Source organism: Hippocampus comes, unplaced genomic scaffold, assembly GCF_001891065.2.
Source record: "Hippocampus comes isolate QL1 unplaced genomic scaffold, H_comes_QL1_v1.1 scaffold132, whole genome shotgun sequence".
Lineage (NCBI taxonomy): Eukaryota > Metazoa > Chordata > Actinopteri > Syngnathiformes > Syngnathidae > Hippocampus > Hippocampus comes.
Genome location: NW_017805467.1, coordinates 4,792,981 through 4,805,983, shown reverse-complemented (window position 1 = coordinate 4,805,983; position 13,003 = coordinate 4,792,981). Strand labels below are relative to the sequence as shown.

Here is a 13,003-nt window from a genome sequence, read left to right as displayed (position 1 = left end):
TTTTTGGGCTTTAATTGGTCATCCATAATGAGTTTGTTTTGTTTGTTTGGTTGGCTTTTGTGCTCATACAGAAATTTGTTTCGGTTTAAATGTTCATCAAGATTTTTTTTGCCTTTAATTGTTCCTCCATAATGAGTTAGTTTTTTGTTGTTTGTGTGGCTTTTATGAACTGTTTGCTTCAATTTAAATACCGTTCAGGGTCAGTTCATCTCAAAAGTTGAATGTTTAAAAATATGACAGCGGAAAGCATAACAGGAAAAATACCAACAATTACAAATCACTGCTGCCAACAAACATGTCTGCGTGCACATCATTAGTAATTACTCTTTATAAAAGCCATCCATCCATTTTTGATACCACATGTCCTCATTTGGGTTATGGGTGAGCCAGATCTTAACCCAGGTGAGCAAGATGCAGGTACTCCTTGGTGTATTTACCAGTCAATCACAAGGCAGCGTCTTTTAATATTATAGCCTGAGCTTCATCACAACAGACTCAACAATACACAGCGTAATCAGGTCGTGATGTGAAGTGAACTAGGAACAAACGTGATTTTAATTGTTATCTGATTCCAAACTCGACAATCAACTCAAAACTGAACACAGGCTTAAAAGGAAACTGCGTCTCTTAGCGTTCATATGCATTCAACTACTAGATTAAACACCCGCAAGAATCACAGCTAAGTGTGACTGTTTTTCTGGCATATCATTTTAAAATATGGTTAAAGTGTACAGTATATGTGTGTGTCACAGTGTATTCCCCCTACATTGTGGCTCCCTTTTGGCTTTATCGCTAATGTGTTGTCTTTCTCCCTGTGTATCTGTCTGTCTGTCCTTATGACTGTCTGTGGTGTTTGTTGCATTTTGCACCATTTCTTGACATATTTCTTCCACTTTTGAGCTGTCGTTTTCTTCATTTTCATGTGCATGTTCTTTGTGGACTTCCCACAAACGTCCTTCCAATGTCTGCTTTGAATGTATGTTTGTCTCTCACACATCTGTTGTGGTCTGTCCCTTCATTTCTTTATGTTGCTTCCTCTTGCCTGTCTTTTTCCTTTGTGGCTGTTTCCATCATGTCCACTCCTCCAGCCTTTGTGACTTTGCTGAACGGGGACCAGGCTCAGGATGCCATCCGCTCCCTCCATCACAGCACTGTCCGGGGCCGCCTGATCAATGTCACCCTGCAGCCTACAGACTCCCTGCTCTGCCTCACCAACCTGCCCCACACCTTCACTGCCCAGCAGTTTGAGGAGCTGGTACGTTCCTATGGGAACATCGAGCGCTCCTTTCTGGTGTATAGCGACCTGACGGGCCACTCCAAAGGCTATGGATTTGTAGAGTACATGAAGAAAGACTCTGCTTCGCGGGCCCGTTCTGAGTTGCTGGGACGACCACTGGTACGTTGGGCCAATTGTGTTTGAGTAATACAAAGCAAATGATGCCCTGCTATATTGTCAGTGATGGTTAAGAGATAAGGCTGACAGACAGCACATCACTAGAAGAAAAAACAGGCTTTCAAAGGTTTTGTTTTTAATGCATTTCCGCATTTGGAAAGCTTTTATTCGTGAATGGTTTGAGGAGTCTGAAAAAGGAAAAACACAATTCTCAAAATATCTCCTGCAGTGAGGACAATTTGTCAGCGAGGACAATTTGTCCTGAAAGTAGGCTTCCTCCCACTCATCATGTTATTTAATATAGAGTACAAGTAAGGTGTATAGAAAATGCCTCGATTGGTGGAAGCGTCAAATACTGTTGTGTATATTCCTCAACACATGTGACAAACTGCTGAGATCAGTTGAAGTTGTGAAAGATCTGCTGGTGCTGCTGTGATCTTTTTCTTTTTGTCTTAGGGGGATCGCTCATTGATGGTGCAATGGATGGACGTCAACCAGCTGAGCCATGAAGAGAACCTGCACTCCAAATGTGTGTGTGTTGACCGACTGCCTCTGGACCTCTGTGATTCTGAAGAGATGACTCAGATCTTCTCAGAAACCTACAAACCAGTCTTCTGCCAGGTAAACATAAGCATAAAAAGCACTGACACGTCATGTCCGGATTGTGGCCTTTTAAAGTGGAAAAGGAATACAACTAAAATCACGTAAATGCCTTGCTTTGATCTAAGTTTTGTGAAAATATGTACTCGGGCTACAACTAAACAGGACCTTTTATAAAATTAACAGTACAGAAAATGCAGAAACAAATTGATTCAGATTCAGTGTCAGGTCTGGTCCTTAACGTGTTAGAAAATAGGCAATTTTTTTTCAAACTACAAAGTAAAAGCAGACATTTGCAAATGTCTTAGTTTGAAAAAAAATATGTCTAGTTTCATGGATATGGTTGAGAGGCTCAAATTCCAAAGATTTGGACAATTTTAAGTACAACAAGGTCCCTTCATGCATGGAAATACAATTCCAGAATAAATAATGTGTCATATGCCTGATGTGATATATTAACTGTTTGCCAAATGTATTGGGGATCAGATTGAATGCACTGGGTCGATTGCCAAGTGAATTTATGAGACAGTTAAATGTTTTTCATCTCTATCCAATTTCAGAGTTGGATCAAATATTCAATAGCTTTTTTTCCACAATTAAAGTATTGTTAAATTAATCTTTAAAGGTTTTACTTTAGTCGTTCTTCCCTAATTCAATTCATATATATATATACACACACACACACACACACAGTCAAACCTCGGTTTTCGTCCATAATCCGTTCCAGAAGGCTGTTCGAAAACCGAAATTGTTCGAAAACCGAAACCACGCTCTTTTTAAAATAAAAATGTTGACTGAACACGTCTGCTCACAATGGAAAGCAACGCGAGGAAGCATCACTTCCTCATCTACCGGAGGAAGCGTCACTTCCTCATGTAAGGAAGGCGAGAGGAGTCAAATGGTGCATTCAAGTACGCTCAGTTTGTTCGAGAACCGAAATTTGTTCGTCATCCGAGGCATAAAAAACTCTAAACTAGAAAACTCTAAAGATTTTTGCACACACACACACACACATACATATATATATATATATTTTTTTTTTAGTACACTTTAAAACTCGTATCCACTTTATCCTTAATTATTCCTTAATGTGCTCTGTTCCAAGGTGGTAAAGTATAGTACTTGGCCCCAAAATCAGCATGATTAAACAATGGTTTCCATAGTGAGGAGTGGCTCTGATATCCGCCCCACCCTTCAGCTCCTCCTTCCTTCTTTTCTAACTTGTTCACTTCAGCTGCGCTCCGCACCGTCTTGTTCGATTTCATCCACTCAACCCCCACATACCCATTTTTACTTCACTCAACAGTACTACTGTGTATGTCATCTATTGGCTTTCCAGTTTTAGCTCCACCCCTCTGCCCTCTCCCACATAGAAATCAATAGACCCCCCAACATTCTATTCCCTTGGTGCTTTGTGGGCGTTGAGCTTTTGTTGCTTCACTGTTACATAGCCAGTAAGCTTTGACCTATGGCTCAGTGATTTCATAGTTTTAATGTATGATGTATTAGTGTCGGGTGAATTACTGCACTGCAGCATTTACTTGGCTCTCAAGCCTTCTGACATCATGCACACAATTGCACTCCAATACAGCTTCAAATCCTGTACAAGTAAAACATGCTGGATATTCAAAATGACATTGACGCAAGCAAAAAAAAAAAAAAAAATTGACTAGTCATTGTGCTCATTAACTTTTTTCTCCTACATTTTAGTGCTTTTTGCTCATTCATGAGCATTTAGATTTGGCACATTATATTTATTGTCCTCTAATGTAAGCCGTTTGATACCCGAAGCCAGACCTGGGCAAAATAAGACCCGGGGGCCACATCCAGCGCGCCCACAGACTCTGACCAACCCTCACAGTGACTATAAAGTGCACACCCGCTGTCAATGTTCATCATTAAGCCTTGTATTTAAGGACTCCAACTTCGTCGGATTTTTGACCTTGTTTGATGTTTATGGTCAAGTGTTGTTTTTTTAGGAACTCGATCTCGTCATACTCATTTTTTAGTCAGAGAGAGAGAGAGAGAGAGAGAGAGAGAGAGAGAGAGAGAGAGAGAGAGAGAGGCGGCCCAGTGGTCCAGTGGGTCGCATGTTGACATCACAGTGCAGAGGCCGTGGGTTCTATCCCGGCTTTGGCCTTCCTGTGTGGAGATTGCATGTTCTCCCCGTGCCTGAGTGGGTTTTCTCCGGGTACTCCGGTTTGCTCCCACATTTCAAAATCATGCATGGCAGGCTGATTGAACATTCTAAATTGTCCTTACCAGTTTAGGTACCCTGCCTACTGCCCAAAGACAGTTGGGATAGGCTCCAGCACCCCGCGACCCTTGTGAGGATAAAGTGGATTGGAAAATGGAAGGAGGGAGGGAGGGAGGCAGAGATAGAGAGAGATGCCAGTTCTCTTTTTGTACAGTAACTTATCAGTATAAGCTGGTTCTTTTATGCATTAACGCATCAATGTAAACAAACCCTTTTCATAAAGTGCTTCGTATAGCTGCGCAATAATCAACATTCTTTTTTGTGGAACAAAAACTATGTACAAATATTAAACATTTTCACATGAAATGAACCTGCTGCTGTGATTGTTGTATAAAAAGAACAACTTTATGTAACAGTGAACAATTTTGCCATAGGCTCACATACTCTTTTTCAAAAATATCAGCTAGTCTGCAAGGTCTGACAGCAAGATACATCTCTGTGCGCTTTCGATGGGCCTCATTTACTCACCGTGCGTCTGCACTTATTTGTGCACAAAATGTTCGTGCTCAATAACAAGTTGTTTGAGAACGAAGAGATTTCTGATCGATCTTTTGAATAAATAAGGCAGCAACACCTTTTCATTCTGTCCCTCAACCTTGCACAGAAGCTGCTGCTGTTGGCTCATTCAGGTTTGTCGGTGTTTGTGATGCCGGTTGAGATGCGTCCAACAAATTGTTGTGTTCCTGTTATATTTTACACAGGATTTGCAAAGGCCGAACACAGCAACCGTCTTGTCAAGACAATCTCCTTTCTTGCTAAATGCAAAATGTTTCCGCACAAGCAGATGCATGATGTTATCTTAAAAATCTACTCTTTGGCGCTGCCATAATCTAGGTTAGGTGCTTGACGTAAATTCCTGGTGCCAACCAGAGATAACTTGTACAAGTGAAAAACGAATGGTAGTTGATTCCAACTTGAATACTAAAATCTAAGGTATTTGGGAATTTTGAGTACAAAATTATTTTAATTATATCGATAAATCTATCCATCACTTTAAAATAATGTATCCTAATAATCCTAAAATATTAACTTAATAAAAATACTGTGATCCCTTGCTATATTGCGCTTCATTTATCGTGCTTCACTACATCGCGTTTTTTTTTTTTCTAAAGTACTGTATTCAGAAAAAAATGCCAAATGACTCAGAGGTTTTGTACATGGCCGTACACATGATTGGTTCCTGGCGCGACGTCGACCAATCACAGTACGAGTGGATTTATCCCGTGAGCTGATTGGCTGCGCATCTTCGCAACCCTGCCCAGCACCTTCCCTTGTGTCTCGTCAAGTGGTTAACTCTCTGATCAGTGTCTAATCACGTGGTTAACTCTGATAAGTGTCTCTTCATCCCGTGAGCTGATTGGCTGCGCATCTTCGCAACCCTGCCCAGCACCTTCCCTTGTGTCTCGTCAAGTGGTTAACTCTCTGATCAGTGTCTAATCACGTGGTTAACTCTGATAACTGTCTCTTCACCTCCTCCTCATCAATACTGATTAATTGTCTTCTCATAAACACATCGGAGGCTCAGGGATAGCTGGCCAGCAGCTAGCTGGAGGCTAATGGCAGCTACGCTGTCAGAGCATAAAGTGAGAGTAACACAAGTCTCATTGTCTCTCTCAGCATAAAGCGATGCTGATGAATGTTAATTACTGTTTATGGTTTTATAATTAAAGATTTAAGTAAATACGTGTCCTGCTGTCGTCTTTGTCTCAAATATGTAAAGTATAAATACTCTTTACATATTTTAAACATGCTGGTACCCACATACACTTACACAAAAACTCCTAGTAGGGGGAACCAGCGCTCCATCGCGGTTCTTCACTTATTGCAGCAGGGTCCCGGTCCCCATTAACCACGATAAGTGAGGAAACACTGTCATGTGTTGTGTGTGGCCATGATTGATGAAAACAAGTCCAGCCACTATCAATGTAGCTGTATCGTGGTGCAGACACATCAATATATCGACTAAATAGATGTAAAATTACACCCCTAATAACATCGAGTGAGGGAACACTGTCATGTGTTGTGTGTGGCCATTGTGGATGTAAACAAGTCCAGCCACTATCAATGTAGCTGGATCGTAGTGCAGACACATCAATATATCGACTAAATAGATGTAAAGTTACTCCCCTAATAACATCCATCCATCCATTTTCAACCCCGCTTATCCTGAACAGGGCATATACAGGGACAAACAACCATTCACACCCACATCCACACGTCACTGAGTGGGAACTGATCCCACGCTTCCTGCACACAAGTCAGGCGAATGTACCACAACACCATCAGCAACTCCCCCTGACAACAATACATCCATATTTCAACACGCATCAATTTATTGAAACGACATTATGTTTTTCTAAATTTGTACAACCTCAAAATTGAGGATACCTTGTTGGGTATGCCCCTCGGCAAGCCCACCCCCTACTCTAAGCTTTTTCTCCTTCTCTTGTATCCGTTGTGCAGAGCCTTGTCACTTTTTCTGATTAGAGTGCACTTAACCTGCAGTCTTAACCCTGAGATTTATACATCTGCTGCTCAGGAAAGGGCCTTCCAGACAGCATTTTATAGTTTAAGTCTGAACAGGTGGAGAGAGCAGAAGGTAAATGAAAAAAAAACTATGGTGAATATTTTTTACTAAAAAGGGTATCATGACTGGATGGAGATGTTATGTAAGTAAGTATGTGAAGGGATGTGAAAGAAAATGTCGAACATCGACCACAAGGTGACGAAAGTGTAGAATTTTAAGAGTAACTATAGAATGATTTGACATGTCCTTTAATGTCTTATTCCACCAGTCAAAATTGAACTCAAGAATTGATGTGGACAGATGTGGTAAATCCAGGTCCAGAAAGTAAAAACCCTGCCACAGTTTGGATTTAGCCACAGGTGCTTCGACTCAACTGTCAAGGGAACAAGCTCCCAGTGGCAGGGCTTTTACTTTTTGGACCTGGATTTTCCACCTCTGGAGGTGGAGGAATTTGCTTGACCAATATTAATCATGCCGTTCAGTGAATTATGTGCTGTCTTGAGTCATCTTTTGAAGAATGCTGTCATGTTGCATTGTGATGGACGGACCAGAGCTTAATGCATAAAACAGGAAGCTTGTGACAGCTATCACAACTAACCTTTGTCTCATTTTTATATTTTCTACTGGCTATGAATAGTCACAACTTTTGCATGACACTTTCCTTTCAATGCAAATAAGATTTTTTTGACCATTCACAGTATAATGGCTGTTTCCCAAGAGATTGTTGTCAAACGACCTTCAAGTCAAATACAGCATCAAGTAGAATCAACTCTGTAGCACCAAACTTCATAGTTGAACTCATTAAACTTCAAAAAGTTCCTTCATTTGGAGGCACTGTTCCCTCTAAGCAGCACGCGTGAGCAATTGCGCACTTCTTTTAGCCTCTCAGCGCACACGGCAACGCCGGCGCGCACCATGTACACACTACATTTCTACACTCATCCCTGAATTTCCACCACACTTTAATATATAAACAGGACACCACACTGTTCCCACTTCCACTATAGTTTCAGCAGTATGACTAAGGGGGCGCACTCAGTTGTTCAACGATAGCTTGATGCATACTTTGACACACATTCACTCACGCTCACCACAGGTGAGAGGCTGCAGGCGACGCACGCACCGCTCCATACAGGAAGTCCAAACATGGACGTAGTTTACGAGCCCCTTGAATGAGACTCTTTCGCACCTTTCAATGGTCAGGTGACGAGGAATTTTGGTGTTTTATTAAATGAAATGTTTCCATTATTTATGAGCGGACATGTCTTTTGGACTGTGGGAGGAAACCGGAGTACCCGGAGAAAACCCACATTGGCATGGGGAGAACATGCACACTCCACACAGAAGGCAGGGGCCCGGAATCGAACACGACCTCTGCACTGTGAGGCGGACGTGTTAACCAGAGGTGCTAACCAGTCATCCACTGTACCAACCTATTGTAGAATAGCTTCCTAATAATTTCAGTAAAAATGGCATTCAATTCAAAAGCTCAGTTTATCATTAATTGCCCTGCCCCCCTCCCAAAGAACTGCATTACTTTGGCATCACTGTGAACATAATAAGAACATTTCATAAACTTTGAAATGTCATATTTATTCAAATGTGAGTGCTGATACAGGTAGTTCACTCAGTTTTTGCATTGGTATTTAGCCTCGCACCAAAAGTTCATAGCCCACATGCAATTTTCACTCAAACCTTGTGGAGTGAATATTGATGTAATAACTTTTACATTTTACCCACCATCTCTCACAGCTGCACACAAGAATAATAATGAGCACATTTTATTTGTTTTTCTTTCCCACTCGCTCCTCTTCCCATCTTTTTCCCCTCTTGCCATCACTTCCGCTCTGTCTACATCCATCCATCTATCCCTGAAGTGGGAGAGTGATTCACACAATTTCCATGCAGTTTGTTTAATGTATGCTGATGATAATGGCCTATCGACCCACTCCTCGACACACATATCCATTTCCCTCTCTTATTCCCTCTATGCGTCGTCTGTTCAGACCGGAGGCACCAAACGCCAAATGAGTTGATGCAAGGTGGGAAGGAAATTTTGGTCCTCTTGATAGATTGAACCCGGGTGCTCACGGCCATTAGCCTTCATGCTCAGTACAGTCGCTTCCAACTGATACTTACTCAAACTCAGTATTGGAATAGAAAAACATATTGTTCAGTGTAAATGCACATGATTACTTGAAATCCACTGAAATCAACTGTGAACAGTACCAAGAAAGAATTGATGCATTCGGTTAAGAGTGAACTGTTCAATATATCCTACTGCCACTTCTGATAAAAGGCTGTGTGACATTTTAAACAGCAACTTGTCACCACCTAATATTTTCCATTAGAAGCCATTAGCTTCTCTGCATTATTTAGCTACCTCATAGAAGCTGTAAAATGCTACTTACCGGAAAGCAGAGCCCCTGATCAGCAGTATACTAAGAGCTTGAGACGTATACAGATGTAAACTATTCTATCTAACTAGCTATTGACCAGAAACCTTAATAACAAAAAAAAAAAAAATCCATGCCAAATTAAGGCAGAACTTCCATCCATCCATCCATCCATCCATCCATCCATCCGTCCATCCATTTGTGATCTGCTTCTCCTCACAAGGGTCGCGGGTGTGCTCGAGCCTATCCCAGCTGTCTTCGGGCAGTCGGCAGGGAATACCTTGAACTGGTTGGCAGCCAATCGCAGGGCACACTGAGACGAACAATCAACCGCGCTCACAATCACGAACAATTTAGAGTGTTCCATTCACCTGCCATGCATGTTTTTGGAATGTGGGAGCCAACGGGAGTACTCGGCAGAACACGTATTACAAGGCAGAACTTCTTATTGAATCTCTGTTGAACTGTTCAGAGAGAATTCACTTTAACAAGGCTCCTCTGTGACTGCCTGCTGACCTGGGCATTGAGGGAAATACATTGATTTATCTCTTAAAGGTGAAACAATGCATCAACAAAAGCACTTGCAAAAGGCAAGGTACATCAAGAATAAACAAACAAAAGGTCAAGAAGCCAATAAGTCCATCCTTGCACTCATATACTAGTTTGAATGTTTTCGTACAGGATTACATCCATGTACACGTATAATACTTTGAATGGAATATTTTTATAATCAACAGCCAGTCATTGATTATCACACCTACCGTTTTGGCAAATCAGGTTGAGAAAACAGAGGTCTTCCAAGTGCTTGTAACAAGGAATGCTCGTCGATACCGGCGTGAAATTCATCCGCTTTGCGAGAACTAAACTGTATTGTTCCAACTTTCTGTTCCATTTACATGCCCTACTCTTTGCTTTTGGCCACTCAAACAACTGTTTGCCTGAATGTGAACAGTGCACATAGCGCCGAGGCATTTCGCCGAATAACGCGATAACAATGGCAAAGAGCAGTTCACGGGACAATCAACGATGCATTACGATGACGGACTGGCAACTCGGCATTCTGTACATGACGTCACTCGCCGGGGATTGCCAAACAAAAACATTTTCGTTGTTAAGTGCGTTGCAATGGGTCGAACTTTGAACCTGGGTGGGTTGCGTTCAAAAAACGAACAAAAGTATCCTTCAAATAGTTTTAGCCCTAAGTATTACTCAAAAGATGGTTGGCCAAGTTTACTTCACACTTGACCTTTAACTCATTCACTCCCAAAGACGTATTTAGATGTCTTTTCAGATGCCGCACATTTAATCCCAGCTCCTCATTTTATATTGACTGTACTTGAAAAGGGTCTGAAAAGTTTCAGAATTTTTAAATACGTCTTTGGGAGTCAAGGAGTTAAGTACAGCGACTTCCTGATGATGCTGAGGAAGTTCTGGCCCACTATCCAATGTCTCGGGAGGGTGTTTTGCAACTGCAAGGCAATCACACTCCCCAGCCTCCCTGGTAAGGTCTTCTTCAGGGGAGCTCGGGAGGCGGGTCATTCCAAAGAATTGACTTTCAGATTCAGAAGGATTATGGTTTTTGTCCTGGCCGTGGAATAGTGAACCAGCTCTACACCTTTAGCAAGGCACATGGGAATTCGCTCAATCAGTCTGCATGTGTTTTGTGGATGTAGAGAAGGTGTTCGATCATGTCCCTTGGGCAGTTCTGTTGGGGGGGTGGGGGGGGTGGTCCTTCAGTTATATGGGATACCGAACCCACTGATATGGGCTGTTCATTCGGTCCCTGTATAACCGACGTCAGAGTTTGCTCTGCATTGGATGGACGGATGCTATCATTATTATTAATATTATACTGATGAAGCTAATAAAAACAAACAGCTAATATGTGATGTGTTTCAAATCTTTCCATTACGGTAATCAATAAAAGCTATGCTGATATTATCTTAATTATGTCCCCAGCTTGCTCAGGATGAAGGAAGTCCCGTACGTGGCTTCGGCGTCGTGGAGTATGAGTGTGCGGAGCAAGCCGAGTCGGTGCTGATTGAAATGGACAGAAAACTGGTGGGAAGACAGGAGGTCCGTCTGTCACTCTGTACCCCCGGCACCTCAGGGAGAAGCACCCTGGCTGCACTTATCGCTGCCCAGGGTATGGTGAGTATGAAACGCACTCGGAAACAAAGTTAGAGGAGTTTTCTATTTTATAAGTTTAAGCCCTTAGGTGACAACTGTGCTAACCAATTTTAATAACCATAGAAGAAATGTCAAGAAGTGTCGTGAATCCACAGGAGTGAGTGAGGGAGTGATTAAGTCACTGAGTGAGTCGCCTCATTTTATTTTCCCAATAAATATACAACAAATTCAGAACTTCATACATGAGCAATTAAAGCAACAGTCAACGTTGAGCGCAGGAGGTGCAAAGCTACTTCTCATTGTGTCCTCATTTGGCAAGCACTTAGTCAATGTACAGATGCACTGAAGTTTGACGCGATGCATATCCAAGCCCCCCCCCCGTGGCTGGGGAAGTCCTTGTAGCTGAGCGATGCGCCGTCCAACACATCAATGTGATAGCGAAGCCCTGACATGGTAATTACAGCGCTGTAGGCTGATTTGTCTCCTCAATTGCCTCCCACCGTCTGAAGTCAACCCCAACTCACAGCCTCCGTCAATATGAGACTTCACACTAAACCTAACACTCGTCAGCAGGAAAGGTTGAAAACTAAAGTTATGGTCAAGGTACGGAAACAAATGCACATTCAAAAGTGCCCCATCAATGCAAGCATTCATTAAAATACATCGATCAGTGACGTATACACACAAGTGGACATAAGTGAGCAAAACTTACTTGCCAGTGGATGAATATCGGGGTTACCTTGATTAAACAAATGGGGAAGGAGCCAACCCAGGCCACTAAATACATCGATCAGTGACGTATACACACAAGTGGACATAAAGTGGACATAAGTGAGCAAAACTTACTTGCCAATGGATGAATATCAGGGTTACCTTGATTAAACAAATGGGGAAGGAGTCAACCCAGGCCACCTCAACAGCATGTAGTTTTTTTTCTGAATTGTGATTAGGGTCCAACCGATTATTCAGCTGGCCAATTTTATCAGCTGATATTCGGACTTTTCAAAATAATAATTCTAATTGATCCGGGTTTTGCCAATTAAGCGCCGATATAATCTTACTGTTTAGTAGGTATGGGCAGGAAGTAAAAGACATGCATGGTTGACAGAACATTATTCTGTGCATATTATATTCTGCTCCTTTCTTTCATTTGCCCATTAAGACACAGTGTCTGTAAGTATCAGAGATTGGCGCGACAGTAAATATCCCGGTTTGTTATTCGTCATCGGCCGGGCCTCCATCTGTCATCGTCAGTCCGTCATTATTTCAAGCCAAACCAAACGGGAACCGTCATCATTATTTTAACTACGGTATGCTTCCATCATCGCTAAATTACAGTTTGGCCTGAATCGAAAGGTAAATTTGATCAGGTCATGCTTTTTTCTTGCACATTTTTGTTATTTAAAATTTCTGTTGTTCAGTTAATACTATCGGACAAAATATTGGAGAACAATTTGAGCTGTGTTTCATATTTCTGTTGTCAGTCTTGAGGGACCACAAAAGAAGTTCATTTTTAAAATAATCGTCCGATTAATCCGTCATTGGAATCTTTTCTGCCAAATATCAGGATCACAATCACCTCAAATAAATGGTTATTGGCTGGGCCCTAAGTGTTATGTAATAATAATCCCTCCTCAGGCTGTGGATTTCTCTTGGGAGAACCGGCCACTTCAGGTTTACTTTAATGAATGTGCACAAAG

At 41.9% G+C, this 13,003-nt stretch overlaps 1 protein-coding gene across 1 annotated transcript in view; it reads left to right on the top strand.

Annotated features, from left to right (window-relative positions):
• raver2 (ribonucleoprotein, PTB-binding 2) overlaps positions 1-13,003 on the top strand; it is a 48,090-nt gene that overhangs the window by 16,217 nt on the left and 18,870 nt on the right. The window contains exons 3-5 of the mRNA XM_019875178.1: positions 1,089-1,396; positions 1,850-2,014; positions 11,133-11,324. Of these exons, the coding sequence (XP_019730737.1) occupies positions 1,089-1,396; positions 1,850-2,014; positions 11,133-11,324 (665 nt within the window). The remainder of the gene's footprint in view (positions 1-1,088; positions 1,397-1,849; positions 2,015-11,132; positions 11,325-13,003) is intronic.